Source organism: Acyrthosiphon pisum, chromosome X (genome assembly GCF_005508785.2).
Source record: "Acyrthosiphon pisum isolate AL4f chromosome X, pea_aphid_22Mar2018_4r6ur, whole genome shotgun sequence".
In the NCBI taxonomy this organism is placed as follows: domain Eukaryota; kingdom Metazoa; phylum Arthropoda; class Insecta; order Hemiptera; family Aphididae; genus Acyrthosiphon; species Acyrthosiphon pisum.
In genome coordinates, this window is record NC_042493.1 from 11,575,024 (window position 1) to 11,595,964 (window position 20,941).

The following is a 20,941-nucleotide window of genomic DNA, read 5'->3' on the forward strand; positions in this document are numbered from 1 at the left end:
CACTTGTAAGACGAGAAAACACATGCAGGTGTAGCATGCTCTTAACAATCATACAGACGATTTGATTCATTACTATTTGCCTATATACATGTATAATAATTTAAAATTATTGCAATGCAGTTTACACGTTTACTATAGTATTAGGGGGTGAAGGGCAAAGCCCCCCGGATCTGTGTACCATAAATTATTCCAGCAACCCTAAATACCCCATAATTCACACCCAATGTGCTTATGACGCCTTATGTACGCCTATAGTGAATAAGTCGCATAATTTATAATCAGGGCTAGGATTTATATGCAACAGCATGTTTTTTTTGCTACTCCTGATTATTGATTTTGTCAGTAATGTCCACGAATCACCTCATGATGAGATAAATGGTGGTATTTTTATTTTGCATGTTTTTGCATATTTTGGATAAAATGCATATTATTGCATATATTGAATAAAATTAATATTATTGCATATTTCCATTATAGGAATGTAAAAAATGCATGTTTTATAGTAGGTATATTTCGTAAAACTTGGTTTTTTTGTCAAATATAAATTTTATTTCATGTAACACGCACGTAGTTAATGTGAATTATCCATTTTGTTTCTAAATTATATTATTTTAAGACAAACAGCCTATCATTGATGTATTTTAATAATTAACTATATTTTAGTGTTTATCTTATAAAAAATGGAATGCATATTTTTGCATATTTTGGTATATAAAATGCATATTTTACAATTTTTTATTGCATATAAATCCTAGCCCTGGTTATAATATAAGTACCTAACATAATATAAGTAATATAAGTAGTATAATATAAGATAAGTAATATACTTCTGTTGGAAAATAAAAAAAAAGATTAACTATAGATATAAATATAAATAATCAGGGGCGTCATTTTAAGGGGTGCAGGGAGTATATTTGCACCAACTTTTTTTTAAAACGCCTTCTTTGGCCTGCCAACAATACATATAAGCGCCGATGAGTGTTTTATATTAAATATATTTTATATGTTTTCAGTATTGAAAAAAAAAATATTTTGTTCTGTTCAATTTCCAAGAATGTTTGATGTCGTTTTGTGGTCCCACAATATTATAATTGATAAAATTATAACACAAACATTGTGAAGAAGGGTACCCATAAAATAAATTTCTGGTTTTATTAAGCTAGCTATATTATATATTTTAAGACTTTGAGTATGTAGGGAGAAAAAATGTGTATATTTTATTATAAAGGTGTTATATACCCATGAATGTATTTACCAAGTGTAAATATCACTGTACACTGGTATCCACAATATAAAATAAATACATCAAAAGTACCTACACATAGTTCGTCAAAAATGGTAACATTATTTTTATATTTTCATACTAATATATTATATAAAAGACATATTAAATAAATTATATAAATATTATACAGTTTTTGTCCCAACTTAAAATACCCCCCTCCCCCAAAAAAAGTTTTCTATATGGCCTGGTAATGAATTGAATGGCCTGCAAACATTTTGGCACCAACATAAAAAGTTGAAATGACGCCCCTGATTTTGAGCTGATGAATAAATAGATCTTAAAAATATAAATTATTGAATTAAATACACAAATTTTCGATTTTTGTTCGATGTATGCATGATTGCTTTTCCTTATTTTTGCTCTTCGTAATAGTTGCCACATATTCTTGCCATAATTGAAAAATATTAAAAATATATAGTATAAAGAATAAGGATGCGTGTAATGTGGCGGCATCGGGTATGTAATGGTACCTTTTATGTATAGGCAGTGGCAGAGGCTATTTTTATACTAAGAAATCTCCAAAATGCGGTACGAAAAATAAAAATGTGCACCTGCCACCTAGTGAAGTTGAATCGAAGTATTATTTCAACTAGGAAAAATGTTTACAAACAAAAAAAAACACACATTATTGTGTAATATTGCATTCATTGCTCCCCTTAGAATTTAAAATTACTTAAAAATCTTAAAGCGTTTTACATGTTATTAACATAATATTGAAACTTGTAAGAATGTACACAGTATTGTATACATATGGATTGACCCCTACCAGTGGCGGCACCAGTTATTTTTATTGAGGAGCGATAAAGAGGGCAAATTTTTTTTTGGTTGGGCATTTATTTTTTACCACTAATTTGCTTATACCATAATAAATTCAAAAAGTATTGCTAAAATGAAAATGTTTAGGGTATAATATGCTATATTTCTAAATAGTCAAAAAAAATAGTTAAATAATTAATTAATAAAATGTCTTTATTTACTTACACATTTTTAACATAATGGAATCCAAAGTAGATATAAGGTATATAACCAAAAGTACATTTAATATGTTTTATATAAACTTTTAATAAGGTTATATGACTTATGACATACAAATGTATTATATGCACATGCATAATGTTCATTGCAATTAAACAACTACAGAGAGCTCTTTAAGTATCTAAATAGCAATATATTGGTATTACCCATTAAAATAAAAATCAATAAAATTATATTAGCATTATTTATTTTATTTTATTATTGATTATACCTAAATATCAACATACCATTAGTTATTACTTATTAGTATTAAATGAATGTAAAGAATAACAAATTAGGTATTATATTGCATTATATTATATTTTACCCATAGTATTAAATAAAATGCATTTTCAGTTTAGATTAAAATGTTCAACATTAAATTATAGGGGGCAAAATCAAATGTTGGGGGGGGGGGGGCACTTGCTCACCTCGACCCCAGTGTAGCGCTGCCCCAGACTCCTACCTACACAATCATTAGTAATCAAATTCAAATACAAATGTGCACTACAGAAAATCAGCCACTGGATATTGGTCTGGTTATGCTTAATCAGTTTTAAGCTTTTAAAAGGACGCGATACCCACATGTGTTGTCTCCGTCTTACAAGTGCATAACATAACAAATTATATAAACCAATAACCATATTATAACATAGGCGTGTTTACGGGAGGGGGCCGGGGGGGCACTGGACCCCCCGGCAAACTATGCCTCCAACAAAATCATATCAGGATAAAATAAAAGTCGTGTGTACCTTGCAGTACCTATAGATTTTGATTAATTGTAATTTTTTAGTCACGCATTTATTAATTAGTGATTATATGATCATTATAATATTATGTTCATCAATTCTTTATAACTACGAGTACATAACATGCAATGGTACTGTTGTGCCCATCACGATTTAAGATATCTTAAATCGTGGTGCCCATTTACCAGGTCTTGCGCTGTGATATCACAGATTAAATACAATTTTATCTAACCAGTGATAATATTGTTTTATCAGCTGAAAATAATTTCAAAAATGTGTTCAGATATTTTACGACTTGTTAAAATTATTTAAATTTTGTCAGAAACTCAAATTATTTATTACTGATTAGTTTTACAAATTGTATGTTGTTTACCTTGTATAGTGGATGGGAAAGAAGTATTTTTGTTGTTTTGACGATGCTATACTTTTTGATCATAATTCATAATTAAAAAATATTCCTAACATTGTGATTTGTGAATTTTGTAACATAAAAAATGAATGTTTCTTCATGTCTCAAAAAAAAAAAAATAGGTCTCATAATTTAAAAATGTGTTATGCCCCTTCAGCCACCAAAGTCTGAACACGCCTATGTATTATAATACATGATTCCAGAATCCTATTCGTGTGTACATTTAGTCTACTTACTATACTATACTGTAGACAAACTCTTGAAGGTGCACTTGTACCATTTAAATTTTTTTAGGTCGTGCAATAGTATAATTTTGTAGCACCATCAGTTGTTAGTTTGTTACATTTTTCAACGCTGGTGAGTCAATGATTAGTTATTTTTCATTTTAAGCTAATTTAAGTATATTTATTTTGAAAAAATTAAAGAACATTGATTATTGTACAATTATAGCCTATAATAGGTACAGGGGTTCAATGTTTAAGAGTACCTTGCACCAATATATTTCACCTAACCTACCTATCAAGCAAATGTCATTTTACCATGTGAATTTAAGATTAACCTATATTTAACCTGGCATTAATTCAAGATGACAAATGTCTGGATATATAATATACAATGTGTACTTTAAAATAATAAAATAGAAATACAATATCATTGAGTACTTACACACGATACCAAAATTGTTCCTTGGCTAGTCTTTATGTATCAAAGGAATAATATTCTATTGAATATTATATATTAATGGATAACAATGTTTGTTAACACATTTGGCATTGTAGTTAAGATTATAAGGAAATTGATTGCAAATGGACAGTGAATATTTTTATGAATAATGTTTCCAGATTATATATTTATAAGTAGGTAACTAACACAGAACACTTGACAAGTATAAATAAATCCTAAGTCCAAGCCTGAAATTTAACCAAAATAATAATTAACATGATTTTATTTTTATGAATGGAGCTTGGATTTGTACTAGGATAAACATTGGGATATCATATTTACAATTTAGTAAATATACATAATTATCGTACAGTCATCATATATTTTTCTACCATACAGCTTCTATACTCCGTGCCATGAGAGAAGTTATCTGCTACGCACATACAGACTGAAGGCAGAGACTGTTCCGAAGTCCCATTTCCCCTACTTTCAACATGATACATACTAATAGTATTATTATAAAACATTGACAACCGTTGACGGTCTTGATCGTGTAACGTCGACATGTCAAATAGGTAATGGATGCACGGAAGATTCAACCGCGATTTGGTCGGGAAACGGGTTCTCTCGTGGCACGGAGTAATGTTAATATTATTTAAATAAAATCCATTTGTTCAAAAAACAGTGAAAAGGTAAAGAAATACAATTTATATTATAATATTATGTTCAAATTTGCCTAACCTAAAAAAAGAGCATACCTCGGCAACCAATTTGTGTACATGGACGTGGCCTTGTTCCAAAGTACTAGCCTCGTGCATAGAAATAGTAGGGGCAGAATCTGACTGTTCCGGACAAGAACTTGTTGAAGCAGACTGCAGATGTATATTCTTATTCTGAATAGAGCTAAGATTTTATCTTCTTCTAGGTACATATAAATTATAATTTTTTATAAAAAGGTATTACATTATATTATTCTATCCCGTTTTCATTGGTTGATTATTTTTTAATAAAAGTGAAAATTCTTATAAAAATATTAGATGGTAAAATGAACTATTTGAACATATACCTGAATTTTATCACTTTATATATATATATAAGATCTTTAATATATAGATCTTTAAATATATTTAAATAGTCGTATACACACAGAATTTATTAACTACCTATTATAATTGAAAGGGTATCACACAAAATGAATAAGCACAAAGATATGTAATAAATCAAAATACAACCCGATGTTAATATTATTATAACTGTTATGTATTTCAAAATAAAGATTAAGTTAATTAAATTATCTTAATATTTTAACATAATAAACAAAAGTAATATGTATGCAATATGATAAGAACATAACATAAATAATTATAAAACCAATTTTAAGTTGTACAAAAATTTTATAACTATGGACCTTAAAATAGTCAAACTTAATTTTATCATCAGTCCATATTTAGGTCGTTTAAATAAATAATAATCCAATGTACCAACTGATTCACCATCCATCATCGTCAGCAGCTTGCTGTAGACAAAAAAAAAAATTAAATTAAAATAAGTGCATTACAGATAACTCAATTTAGAGGATGAAGGTACACCTTTGTTTCCTCTCTGACCTACGCGCGGCAATTTGATTAACAAAACTAATTTATAAGCATTTTTAAATCATAATTATTTACTTACTTAGAATTTGCATAGAAATTAAAAATAATAAAATAGCCAGGTGCCCATGATGTTTCATAAAACTTAAAATTCAATAAATAAATTCATTCCATAATAATAAGTAATAACACAGGGAACACAGGGTTGGTTGGTTATGCCAAACGTAAATTTGCTGTGCGCGTGGGTCAGAGAAAACAAAATATGGAAAAATAATACTCAAATTCATTTTAAAACTTGCATAGCAGTTTATATGGAAATAATTGGTAATTCAATCAACAAAAAAAGTACATGACAAAATATATTTACCGTAGTCACTCTAACATCACTGCATGCATTGCTACTTCCACCATAGGAATCTCCACCGTAGGAACCACCTGCACCATCCAAAAATGACGGCACTTCTTGTTCGGCCTAAAAACCAACAATATTTAATTAGAGTGCACTAGTAGAAAAAAAGTTTTAAATGTACAGACCTGTTTTAGAATCCTAACAAGGTCTGATGATAAGTTACTATCACTAGTACTATCATAAAACGAAACTGCTCTACCAGAATTACCCAGTCTTCCCGTTCGGCCTATTCGATGCACATACTCATCAATAGAGCTAGGCATATCAAAATTTATAACGCAATTAACACCTTTTATATCTGAAAAAAAATTAAAAAATATATTTAATGAACAAAACAAAAAAATTAGAATGTACAAACCCAGGCCTCTAGCAGCAACTGCAGTGGCAACCAAAATTTTCATTCTATTATTCTTAAAATCTCTTAATGCTTGTTCTCTCTCTGGTTGTTCACGATCACCATGAATACTAGTCGTAGGATAGTCTTTCTCACTTAAGAACGCAGCAATAAAATCAGCATTCCTTTTCTGTTCCACAAAAACCATGGTTCCTTTACAATCACCTAAAGAATAATACCAACATATTAACACTTAACAGTCGTGAAATAGACAAATAATAATTAAGAAATAATGAAATAAATTAATAACTACCTAAGGATTCTAGAACTTTTATTAGTTCTTTCTTTTTTTCAAACTTAGTGACCTCTCTAATTTCTTGTTTTACATCTTTGCATGCTCCTCCAATTTCACCCACAGCGACAAATACATAGTTTGGCTTTAAATAAGCTTTTGATAACATTTGAATATCATCTGCTAACGTGGCAGAAAATAGGAGTGTTTGTCTGGTATTCTACAAATTAAATTAAGAGATATTTACATTATGTAACTAAATTCATTGATAATTATAAAACACATATTATAATATTTATACTTACAACATCGACCATTGTTTCGTGGTTTAATATTTTCTCAATATCCGGCTTGAAACCCATATCTAACATTCTATCTGCTTCGTCCAACACAAAGAACCTTAAAGAATTAAATGATACGTATCCTCGACCCACAAAATCATTTAAGCGTCCAGGTGTTGCTACTAATATATGAATACCATTCTGTAAATTAAAGAATATATAAAATGTAAATTGAATATTTAAATTAAATTTGAATTAATATTTACAGCTAGTGTCCCTCTTTGATGTCCTGTTGCAGTGCCACCATAGAGAATTGATTGTTTAATACAAGTTCCATTTGTCAATTTAAATACAACATCCCGAATTTGAATAGCTAATTCTCGGGTTGGTGACATAATAATACATTGAGGTTCACAGTAATCCCGATCAAAAACTAAATCTTGTGGTTGAGAAAGTAAAGTATGCACAATTGGCAAAACAAATGCAGCCTGTAACCATTTAATATTCATTATAAATCATTTAATAAGCTTTCAATAATAAGTTTTCAATATTACTCACAGTTTTACCAGAACCAGTTTGGGCAGTAGCCATCATATCTCGTCCACTAATAATAACAGGAATACAATACTTCTGAATCGGAGTAGGTGTGGTGTAATTGCATTTTACCAATTTTTCGATCAAAACTTCACGCAAACCTGAACTCTTAAAGGATTCAATATGTTTGGGAACATTATCACCGCTAACTTTGACTTCAATATTTTCATATTTATTGAAATTGCTTCCAACTCCAATTCCATAGACATCATTTTCATCAATTTCTGGAGGTATATATGTTGGTCTTGGTTTATCATTAACTGGTGCTTCTCCATCATCACCGCCAAAATTTCCATCACCACCATCTTCATCACCATTACTTCTATCCATATTTCGGCCTCCACCTCTGCCTCCTCTTCCTCTTCCACCCCGACCACCACGGCCGCGGGATCCACCATCGCGATCTCCATCATCATTAGTGCCCCATTCACTAGAACCACCTCCATTTCCCCAACTATCACCTTGTGAAGCTGAGTCGAAGTCGTCATTGTTTCTATTATTGTAGTTACCTCTGCCACGACCTCCTCCACGATTTCCACCACGGCCACGGCCTCTCTGATTCGAAGAACCAGATTCATCATCCCAACCACCGTCAGACATTATAAATCCTAAATAAAAATTGACTTATGTAAAATAACATAACAATTGTAAAGAGTAATAATAAAATAATACTTATAGATGAAATATAAATTAAAATTAACACAAAGTATGATTATAAACATTTATAATTTTAAATTATTAATGTATAAGATGATGTCGTAACCAAATGTTGTCTCGGTCCTACACAAGTATGACATAACAAGTTTTTGTTCAACAGTTTCAATAGAATGAATACAGTGTTATACAAATTTTAATAGTGTTTATAAGTTGTGTAAAATATGTAATATACTTATACTTTAAAATGTTCATAATTCACTCAAAATTAAAATATTGTAAAAACCGATCGAGAACACAGACGTTCTCACCTAAAAGATAATAGGTCAATTCACTCTAATATCTAAACTAGTGATAAGCTATTGAAACTGGTGAACGAAAGTTTGATGTCGTACTTGTGTAAGATGGATAAAACATATTAATATCATACAGGTACGAAGTTCTGTATTAGACAATGTAGAAGATATTCTAAGAGTTTCAAGTTTTTTCTAAGTTATTCTAAGTAAAATAATTCATTAGATCACTGTATCTAGTTACTGTTAAAGGATACACTCGTTTTTGATAAGTAATATTTATAGACTTATCATTTTATGTACATGCAGGGCTGCACCTCAAATAATGAAATAAAAAAGTGAGAAGTGATCAATTTTTTTTTAGTTGACTAAAAGTGACTATGTTTTTTTTTAAGTAATAAAACGTGACTATCTTTTTCTTAATAAAAAATAATTTTAATAAACTAACTAAGTTAAAAGATCATTAAAGATTATAAGATTACATAAGACCACAGCCTGCTATAGATAACATAGATAATAACAATGTATGATAGATACTATCTTTAAGTGTGCATAGGACATAATTTTATCAGATTTTCATTGGGTATCGTGTTTTAATCATAGATAATATATATATCTAATCAGTTTAATTACTTCCTAATGATTATTTAAAATATGAGAGACCATTACGCCGCACCATTATCAAAGATTTTAATCACGGATGTATCACGACTATAATGGTACAATACAATATATTAATATATTATATACGAATATTGTTAGGGTAAAATTAAATTAACAGAATTTTAAAAATTACACGATTAAAATTATTTTTGGTTTCTTTTATGAAACATTATAATAAATGGCTATAAGTGAAAAAAGTTTTCGAAATATAGTGACAAAAATTAACCAAACCAAAAAAATGTGACAAAAAGTGAGTTGCAGCCCTGTACCCTGTACATGCAATTCTAACATTTCAAACTTTGATCATCTAAGTGCCGTTCTTACAATGTCTGGTTAAAGTTAACCGACACTTAACCATACATTATAAGAACGGCCCTTAGTATGTTTTTGTGAACCCAACATACATAATATAATTTTATATTCAGCTTCTTCCATCATCAAAAATATTTTTAGCGGGTAACTAATTATCATTTTATTAAAATATGCAAACGCTAGCAAGTTTGTTCCAGTGCCATGGAAAATATACTTTCAATATACTATCATAACAAAATTATACTAAATGTTCACATTAAGAACGAACCTTAGTGGCGACTAGTGTGTGTGACTGAATGAATGTTCCACAACTCAGATTCAAATGTATATCTAAACTTACTAACTTTAAAATATATTTAACAAAAAATAAATGCATCCTGGACTAAAATATGACAAACCAGTATAACCACCACATTATGTAACATTTTTAATTAAATTAATAGACAATATTCATATAACAAACTATATCTTTAGATAATATCTTGTCAAATACCTATAACTGGCACAAGTTAAGGATTAAATACATAAGACATTTTTAAAAAATAAAATAAAATAATTCATTGGTTAGTTGGGTTTATGAACTTTTTACATGGGTATTTTTTTTTAAGATTATCCCCAATTAGTTGTCAGATGACACTGATGTGTATAATTAACAAATTCTAATTTAAATTTGTATGCTATTGACTTAAATGAACAAGTTGTCAGTCAGAATTTAACTAAAAAGAAAAATGTACATTAATCGTATGCCGGTCAATAATACAAGGTTGCTACCATTACTAAAATTTAAAAAAGTGACTCGATTTTGTTCACGAAATATCATATTATCACTTTTAACTGGATACTAATCAGATTTAAAATTGAATAATTAAAATGATATGTTCAACCTCGCTATATTATTATTTTGTATGAATAAATAAAGTTTGATACAAAAAAAAAAAGAACTAGGTACCTAAGTCGCAGCATGTAACAAATCGAGTTATATTATATTGTCATTAATTAATATTGCATAATTAAATCAGTCTTCTTTGATCTTATGACTAATAGATTAAATAGGTTTTTGAGTTCCAATTTATATAAAAAAAAAATATTTATATTTAAACAGAACTAAAAATGTTAACAAACAAAATAACAGTTAACAATTAGTAAAAATTAGTAATTAACTATATTATTATGTTATTCTTTCATTCTTTTTCACGTTATTCATTCCTTAATTTATGAGCAGTTTTTACCATACTCTGAGCAATTAGTTTAAAATTGGCCAAATTAATGGTTTAAAAAAATTTTTATGATTTTTTTTTAACAGTTTTGTTTATTTGGATATCTAGAGAAACAATCTCCTACTGTTACACAAAATAGTGAAAATTAGTGACTTTTTTTTATGAAAATGTAAAAAAAAAGTGACAAATAGTGACTTGGTATAAGGAATACAGATAACCTTACTCAACACATTATTTTAAATAAGTTTTATAATAAATATAAATAAAAAGTTTTCAGAAACGACGGAAATAACAAAAACTAAAAACCAATACCTTTAAATGTATAGTTCATTGTCAATGGCCTAAGTTCCAGTTTATTAAAAAAATCAGAAACATATACGTTTTTGACACGTTAATGCTAGTTAAGGCCAGTTGGAATAAACTCTGTTGACACGTACACGTGTCAGCGGTGTTGTAAGTGTTAAATAAAAAATGTGTGAACACAGCAAATTATCATCTAAAATAAATTATGAGTCAATATGTAAGAGATTATATTATATTATAGTAATACAGTAGATTCCGTTTAATAGACACCGGTTAATAGGGACAATTCTACAATTACGAAAACAAATGTATACTTGTAATGTAAAATTATGTCGCTTATCTGGGCCATGAATCCGGATAATTGAGGCATTTTTATCGAGTATAACAGTAAATATTAATAGATCAATAGTCAATATACAATCGCGACTGACTCGCGTAATCGATTTTAGAAAAGATTGAAGACAATTTACTTGAACTAAAATCAACGACAATAGATATCAGCAAAAAAATTAATATCCTACAAGCAATTCAATTTATTTCAGACAAGCTGGCTTGATGTAAGTAGTCAGACAATTAAAAATTGTTTTCGCGAGTGTGATTTTTTGGAGGAAAGTCAAAGTATCGATCAACAGTTGGAACCTGAAGAATATGATAACCTAAAAGTACTAAACAACATAGAATTTGAACTGGATTCAAATGTGCAATGCTATAACCAAAATGAATACGTTAATGATGTAATTATTCAATCCATACAAGATCAACATAACTCAGATGAAGACACGGACGAGGAACCAGATCCACCAACCAGACTACAGGAAGCAAAGAAATCTTTGGAAACTTTGAGATTATTTTTTCTTCAACAAGGAAATGAGGGAGCCCGATAAGTGCTTCGGATACTTGTTTGGACTACATTTGTCAATAAACAATAATAAGTAAAAAACAAAGTAATATTCATAATTTTTTTAAATAAGATAAAATAATAAAAAAATAAAATATATATACATATTATGTACTTTTGTAAATATTTAGGTTATAATACATACTATTTTTCTTTTAGTATAATTAAATAATTTCTATATTTGTGTTATTGTAATACATATGTATTTGTAATAATAAAAACATAAAAAATTTATGTTTTTTTTTTTTCATTTTGAATTATTGGGACAAAAAAAACATGCAACCGATGTGTTCCAATAAAGCGGAATCGACTGTGGTATCTATTATATTAATAAATTATTATACTTAGTCAACATCTTGTATATATTAGATAATCGACCTAATTCAAAACACTTAAATTAACTTATATCCACAACCATAAAAATATAGAAAAGTTGATCAAAAATAATAAATAAGTTCAAAAATTAAATTTTTTTTATTATTATTTTATAGAATTTTTAGAATTCAGAATTTATAACAGAAAATATTTAGTGTTTAAGATTATTAGTTTAAAAGAAAAAAGTTTTAAGAGAATTAGTCAAAGTTTTCTTTAAATAAACAGCCTAAAAAATAAAAATATACTTATTAATTCATAACGAATAATGATAATCAACATGGGTTTATGTGTGTACCTATTTGCATATGAAGACTTATTAAACACATAAAGGTAACATAATATTATAAATTGAGATGAATCAGTATTATAATATGAAATTAAACTTTTCATAGTTAGTGGTATTCAGCACATTTATTATTTATAGGCAAAATGAATAAAATTTGTTTTAATTAAAGCATTGAATTTTAGAAGTCACTTTAAAATGTGTTGACGAGTACTCAGTTTTAATGTCTATTAAAATGTTTTAGACACTTAAATTAAATACATTTAATAATGAACAATACGTAATCACAAAGTTGTGTCTTGAAGTAGTATCAAAATTTTTTTTAATATACATTTCTATAAATAAAAATATTTGGTACCTACTATAATGTCACAATAATAACATAATTGTATGTGCATAGATAAGGTTATACAAAAAAAAGGTTAATTCAAAAGATTCTACAATGTTTTCTTGAAAGCTATAAAGAAAATAATAATGTTTTTCATGCATGGACAGAGTGACAACCAAAATTAATTGATATAATTAGTTATAAACTTGTTAACTTATTTAAATACTGAGAAAAAACAAATTCTATTGACCTTTTATAGATCTAAATAACAACTAACTACATAACAAACAAAAAGCAGTTATTCCAATAATATATTATTATACTAGTTATATAGATAATTTATATAACAAATACATTTTTAAAAGTTATTTTATAAAAGTAGGTATAATGATTGATTAATTTAACTTAACTCAACTTCTTGAGTGTATGTAACATGTAACTTTCAAACAGAACTCAAAAATAATGGTACAACAATAAGACCATTATTAGGCATTTTAAGGCTATTTTTTTATATCTAAAATTCTAAAGCATCTATGTTATGTCCAAATGCATTCAATGCAGTCAATTTATGTGTCACATAAGACAGTTTATTATCAGTGTGTGATATCACAGAAGATTAAATTAAATTTTGTACAAATACTGCAAAAAATAATGCGATTGCTGATTAGTGTCACACTAATAATAATAATGAACAGTATAATATTTTCGTCTTATCGTATACCAGTCAAACAAAAATTATTTATTAATAAATGTAGGAACATAAAAACTAGATTTTTGGAGTATAATTGTGCGTGATTTTACATCAAAAAATGCAAGAAAAAAGTGTTTTTAACCGTTTAGGAAGAGAATATTGAATTGTATTATGATTGTTACATGTTATTATTAGGTAATTTTAATAAAAAATTTGTTTAGAATATTAAAATTATTTTTTAGAATCTAGGGTGCACAATAAATAAATGTTATATATGTTTAGCTATAAGGGCGGGGAGTCTGGAAGGCACTTCATATTAGAGGCACCTAAAATTAACTTAGAAATAATAATCAATAATTAAATTATATAATAATATTATATAGTATTAAATAATTTAATTTAACAATTATTTATATTTTTATTCAATTTAAACAATATTTACTCAACAAACGATAATAGGCACCTAAGTAAAATGTTAGACTTTACATGTTGAATTTTACATGGCATCAAGGGTGTGTATAATTTACTTTTGTTATAAGATATTGAAAACCAGAAAAATTTTGAAAATATGCATTTCATCGATTTCATTGTTAATTCGGAATGGGTATATCAATGTCTAACGCAACAAAAACACGCGATCGTAAATAAACGAGTCTTTTAAGAATTAATAATATTGCTATTGGTATCTACATTAATATGGTGGCCCGAATTTTAAATAGCTACTGACCGCGAATGCGAAAAATATGTCCGAGCACATTTCGTGGTGGTAATAAATACCTATCATCGGGGATAATGTCTGACGGCAAGTGCAAATAATAATACTGCACAACACGCGGTAAAATTAAAAATATGTAACAAGAATGGACAAACCTAATGGTTCGAATAAGCCAAACAACAAACACGAAACGTGAAAACACGTGACTTTTCAGTGTGGCGGTCAAGAGCCTGTATGGTGAAAAGCGTGGTTTCCGAAAACGTGGTTTGGCGAACTCGAAGAAAAATCGTAACGAGAAGCTACGTAATGGCGTGTCCAAACGATGACAATAATAATAATAGGAAAGATAAATTTCAAAATACTTACGAGTCTAGGTGGCAACGCAAACAAACGGAAAAATAAAATCGGTTGTTAGGGCTCGCAGCGCAGGAAAAACGCGGAAGCGGTCTGTAGAGCGTGGAACGAATGCCGGACCGTGAAAGGGTGCGTGTCTGCGGAAGAGCCAAAACGAAATAACGGCCGCGGACTGCGAAGCGCTGAGTACCGTTGGTGCGTTGACAAATTCAGATCGGTAATAGGTAGGCGGGTGCGGGCGGTACGTCGACGCGAATCGCCGGCACGGGACGCGCACAATCGCCACCGGTGTGCACGGACTGTGCGGCCGGATCATGGAAAAGAAACCGTCGAAAGTTGTAAAGTGCAGCGACGGTGGCGGTAAATTCCTATTGTCTTGGCGGTGCCGCCGCACTGACGAATCAGGTTAATATTGTGCCCGGCTGCGCTTTACCGCTGCAGTGATGCAGTATGCGGGGAGCGAGTGTCTTTAACGTTTTCGGTGTGGGCTCCGTGACTCCGCCGTCGCCGGCGTATACATATTATTTTCGTACCCGAAGACGATAAGTTTGGAGTGACGGTCACGTGACGGGTGGGTGAGAGGTGGGCGGTGGTAACGACGGCGGCGGCGGCCGTACGTGGTCCGTCGTCGTTTCGTTGGTAAGTTGACTGTAAATAATAAATTATTATGGCCAACGGATGTTTTTTCCCTCTTTAACGGCCTAACACAGTAACACGTTTCCGAGTGGTCACGATCGTATTTTCGTGATACGACGTGATTGAACGTGAGATATTTTATACTTTAATAAATTGTTTTAACCATTAAATTTGATTATTTATACAAGTATGACAAGTCTTCGCTCAGAATAGTTTTTCTTATACGATGACAACTAATACCCACTTGTCCACCTTTTTATATTTATAAAGGAAAATTCCGAAAATATTAAAATTATTTTTATATTGTACGACTAAAGTGAAATATAAAATTTTTAAGATATTCCAGTAAGTCCCTACACCGGGTTACACTAATAAGTCAAAATTACATAATTAACATTTGCCTTCCTCTGACGGAGGGCTCACGGGGTCGTGTATATGAGAACTGAGCAAATGCACTGTATAGTAAACACAAACATTTAGTATAAAAATGTGTTAACTTACCAAGTCCACTGCCTCTGAGTTGAGTTTTGGTAGGAAAAGAGGTAACGCGAGTCAAAATAAAATCGCACTGATTACTACTCGTTGAAAGTTATCTCAATTTATTGTCGTTCGCAGAACACGGTACTAGCACTTGGCGGTGTGGGTGGAGTAAATGATCATACAATTATACTGAAATATGAATACTGATCACATTCAGATACGAATATACGATCACACTAGTCAGAGAGTTGGAGTCTGGTGGCAGAATTAGGCATGAATACAGTGCACTATACCCTATACGTAAATACTAAATACGATGACTACAAACGATTTCCATTCTGAACATGCTGTTCAAATTGCATTTGAGGCGATTGAATACTAACTGTTTCGTTCGCCGTGTTATTGTTGGACACGGCGGGGTGCGGCGTAAACAGAGTGCATTGTGCTTCTAAATACTAAGAATTATGATCTCTTTTCAACCTCAGATCCTTTTCGGCCATCCATGCTCTTTCGGCATAGATGGAGGCCTATAAATGTTACTATGAATACGAGTTATCCTCTTGATGCGTAATTCCATTACGCCAGTGTTGTACATACTTTGTATTAGGGATGACCGTTCCCTGTATATGACAATTGGGGTGTTATTTATTTTACTTATTACAATGTTATATTGATATGTGAGCATATTATTATCATTACTATAGTAATAGTCAATATTATAAATTATGTATTATGTTCAGTGGCGCGGTGAATGGGGTTTTATGACGCCTAGGCGTCATGGTGGATTTTTTTTTGGAGGGGAGGGGGTGGTGTGGTTGAGTACATTTCGGTAACCAATAACATACAACAAAAATTAAAATATTTACAGTCACATAATAATTATATGTAGGTACTATATATTATATTAAGGGGATAAAGAGTGGGTAGGTACTGAAATATATGCTGGGCATCAAGGTTTATAAAATTAATGTTCACCGCGCCACTCACTGATCATGTTTGTATAATTATAATATATTATTGGTTTTTATTATCTTACGAAATATAAATTTTATATAATATATGTATATTGGTTTTATAATTTTGTTTTAGAGTGTGTTTTATAAGCGCAACTAGCGAGGCTTAGCCCTCCCAAAACTTGTAATAGCTCCATCAAAATAAATAAAATCCTAAAATATTAATTAATCTTTAAAAATTAAACTGAATTTCTTATTTTTTTTTTTAGAAAAAAATTTAATTATTTAATTTTTTAAATTTTTATTTAAACTTTTTTTTTATATTATCTACGATAAATATGGTAAATATCATAAGTTGTATGCTTGTATTCGTTTTAAGAAAATGATTTATGTCGGTATAATATAAATTATTTTGTATTTGGTAAGATTATTACATATAATTGTACAGACGCACAGTATATACTTATGCACTGAACTATAACATAGAGATAGGTAATAGCAGAATAAAAATCCCCTGAAAAAAATCCCCGACCCTAGGAAAAATAACCCCCAGACTACAATATTACTGACAACCACATGGCATTTTTAAAACGTAATTAGTGTAATTATTACATTATTAATATTTCATTATATATTTATTATTATACTTATATAAATATAGGTATAGTTTTCATTAAAAAAAAAATATATTATAGTAAATAATATTCAAAAATTAACAATAATATTGTTTTGTTTCATATCACGATGTGAAACAATATATTATATTAATAGTTCTTTTGAAAGATTACTGTTTAGGTACATTCATTAACTATTTGTTTAATAATTATTTATTTTTTTGATGTAACTATCATTCGAAATATTTTTATTTTATAATCTTTTAAATATTGTATCTACCTATTCTACCCATATTAAGTACAACTTGTAAAATCTACTTCTAATAATTATTATTTTTCTATGAATGTCAATAAAACTTTATTTGTTGAGTAAAAATACTTGAAAATTTAATGCAAGGCTCCTACTATATTGTTACAATGACATTTGAAAAATATTAAAAATCCTTAGTCACAGTTTTTTTTTATTAGCATTTAAAGTTCAAAAAAGGTGAGTAAGTGGATGTCACTCTGCTGTACAGTAGGTTACAAGTGGGTCACTGTATAATGGATAGTATTAAATTTGAATTCAATGATATAATATCACTGTATAAGAAAAACAATTCTGAGCGGAGACGGTTTGTCAGTCTAGGTATTAGACATACCTATTATAGGTATACTTATCTATAGTATTAAAAAAAAATTGACCTATAATAGGTATCAATAATAAATTCCAAATTAATCATATCACAATATCCATTAGGTAACGCGTTATACATCAACAACAAACCGTGGTACACTGGTACTATCATAGATATATAATAGTATACTTTAGAAGTTTCAAGTACCCACAAATAATATTATACAATCACAACAAAATAACTAAAATAGTTATTCCAGGTTTTTTAATATGTAATTTCGTCCAAATTTGAACTTAAAATTCCTATAAAAATAAACTGTGCTTATGTATTTCTTAGAATTTTTGGTAACAGAATTAAATATTTACGTGGAATCTTGTTTTAATTTTCAATCCTTAGATATAAAAGTTGAACATTTTATAAATTTTTAACTACAAAATAATTATTCAATTTTAAATTTAATAAATTTTGTCAAAATTTCAACTTCAAATGCTTATAAAAAAAATGTGTGCCTATGTATTTTTAATATTTTACAATTGCTATTGTAACAATAATCAGGAGCCTTGCATTAAATTTTCACGCATTTTTACCAAACAAATAAAGTTTTATTGACATTCATAGAAAAAAAAACTAATTAAATTGGAAACTGAAATTGTCCGTAAACAGCTCAAAACAAATCAAAATATTTTGAAAATTTTATCATGCATAGAAAATGGAAATATAAACAACCAGTGAAAATTGCATGTATCTACAGTCATTCGTTTTAAAGTTACATCAAAAACCCAAAATCAATTTTCTCGAAAACAGATTTTGCGTAAAAATTCCCGTTTTTCCTTAATTTTCCTTTTGTTTTTCACGGCGCTTTTGAAAACTATTGGAAAAATTTTACTTTTGACCCCCCAAAGTACCAACTAAATTCACTTTCCTATCAGAAAAGATACTGTTGAAGAAAATCTAAGCATTTTTACTGTCCTAAAAGGTGATGACAGACACACAAAAAAAAAACACACTTCATTGTAAAATCAATACATTCATCGTTCCACTCAGAATCTAAAATTGACAAAATATGTAAAAAATCACGATAATTAGCAAACTATTTTGAGTTAATAATTTGTAAAAATTTTTCTTTTTAGAACTAAGATTTTAAAATGTAATACAAGATTCCTTATAGGATAATCTACCTTTATTAACAAAAAAAATGTCTATAAGAAACTCAAATCAAATTTTTATGAGCGTTTGAAATTCATATTATTACAACATTTGATATTCACTCGATTTCTTACGTAACGATTTTCTTATTTCGTTGTAATTAAAAAACGTATGACTGTAGAAACTTGAAAATTTCACTGAATGTTCATATTAGCATTTTCTATACACAATAAATTTTTTTTAATAATTTGACTCTTTTTGAGCTGTTTACGGCCATTGTCAGTTTTCAATTTTTTTAGTTTTTTTTCTATAATTATCAATTTTGTTGTGATTCGTGGGTACTTGAAACTTCTAAAGTATACTATTATATATCTATGATAGTACCACGGTTTGTTAGAATGTATAACGCGTTACCTAATGGATATTGTGATATGATTAATTTGGAATTTATAATTGATACCTATTATAGGTAAATTTTTTTTTAATACTATAGATAAATAATAATATGTCTAATACCTAGACTGACAAACCGTCTCCGCTCAGAATCATTTTTCTTATACAATGATATTATATTATTGAATTCAAATTTAATACTATCCATTATACAGTGACCCACTTGTAACCTACTGTACAGCAGAGCGACATCCACTTACCCACCTTTTTTATATTTTTATTCATTAGTTTAGAACGTTAATTAGAACGATAGGTAAAAGTAAACTATAAAAACTTAAAATTCATCATTGACCATTAGATTAAATACAATATCAAAAATAGGATTTATTACAAATTAGTGATTTTACTGTTAAAAGTTAAAACTCTTCAGTAAGTTGTATCTTGGAACGACCAATCTATATTTTTCAGTAAAAAAAAAAATGAAATCACGTTTTACATGTAAATACTGCGAGCGACGACCGTGTTTAATCTCGATTTTATACTGCGTGGCATACCGCTATTTAAGTCACCAGGAGATACACTCGATACCGAAGGGCGTAGATGTTTTAAATTTATAAATTATAATTTACACTGATATGGCACATTTTTTTTTTTACTCAGCGTTTATTTTTTTTGTAAGACGTGTTACTGATAAAACGAAGTGAGAAATGTTACTCGTTTGCATACAACAGACAATAGTAGTCTCTGCCCATTTTCACATATGTATACCTAATATTATAATAAAAAATAAAGAAAAAAAAATAAATTAAATACATTTATACGTGTTTTGTATACTCAGCTATAGTAAAATGTGTACCTAAAACCTAATATATAAGAATCACAATGATCAGGTATTGTAAAAACTACCTACGAAGACAAATATGGAATGCCCCACCTACGCTTTATTCTTACATTTTTGAAATATTTTACGTAATCAAATAGAAACCATAGATATAAGTATAATTTTCATCTAGGTGAATCGGCTTGAACATAAAACGTCAAAGGGATAAACGTACTGTGAACAATCGATTGCGTACGCTGCAATTTTAACGGGCCAGCGAGAGCCAATTGTAAATAAAAAAACATTTTGATTATAATGCAGTTAGACACGATTAAATTAAATTAAAAAATGTAAAAGAAAATAGATAGTTCTAATATATTTAAATTATCTGTATGTTCAAGTTTAATTGTTTACAATAATTAAATACCTACCTACTGCTTGAATATAATAGTTCAGTGCATATACTGTACAAATGTACAATTACGTTTATGTATATAATCGTACCAATGTACCGACAAAAAACGTTTGCTTAAAAACAAATACAAGTAATACAAGTATATCGTATACAGCTAAT

General features: G+C 29.0%; 1 protein-coding gene across 1 annotated transcript; it reads right to left on the reverse strand.

The window, feature by feature from the left end:
• Positions 1 to 5,445: 5,445 nt before the first annotated feature.
• On the reverse strand, positions 5,446 to 14,891 carry LOC100144776 (vasa-like protein). The gene is made up of 9 exons (XM_001948573.5): positions 14,721 to 14,891; positions 7,587 to 8,230; positions 7,295 to 7,516; positions 7,053 to 7,229; positions 6,769 to 6,967; positions 6,480 to 6,680; positions 6,247 to 6,419; positions 6,080 to 6,184; positions 5,446 to 5,636 (listed from the first exon to the last, which is right to left on the reverse strand). The coding sequence occupies exons 2-9, from the start codon at positions 8,220 to 8,222 to the stop codon at positions 5,610 to 5,612; spliced, it is 1,740 nt and encodes a 579-aa protein (XP_001948608.2). The 5' UTR covers positions 8,223 to 8,230; positions 14,721 to 14,891; the 3' UTR covers positions 5,446 to 5,609.
• Positions 14,892 to 20,941: the final 6,050 nt, after the last annotated feature.

Bases quoted from the DNA above. Each gene is read 5' to 3' on its own strand.
- LOC100144776 (XM_001948573.5), bottom strand. From the start codon at position 8,222: ATGTCTGACGGTGGTTGGGATGATGAATCTGGTTCTTCGAATCAGAGA. The intron at 6,968-7,052 runs GTAAGTATAAAT...TTTAATTTGTAG, and splicing joins ACGAAACAATGGTCGATGTT to AATACCAGACAAACACTCCT. The intron at 6,185-6,246 runs GTCTGTACATTT...GTTGGTTTTTAG, and splicing joins TTGTTAGGATTCTAAAACAG to GCCGAACAAGAAGTGCCGTC.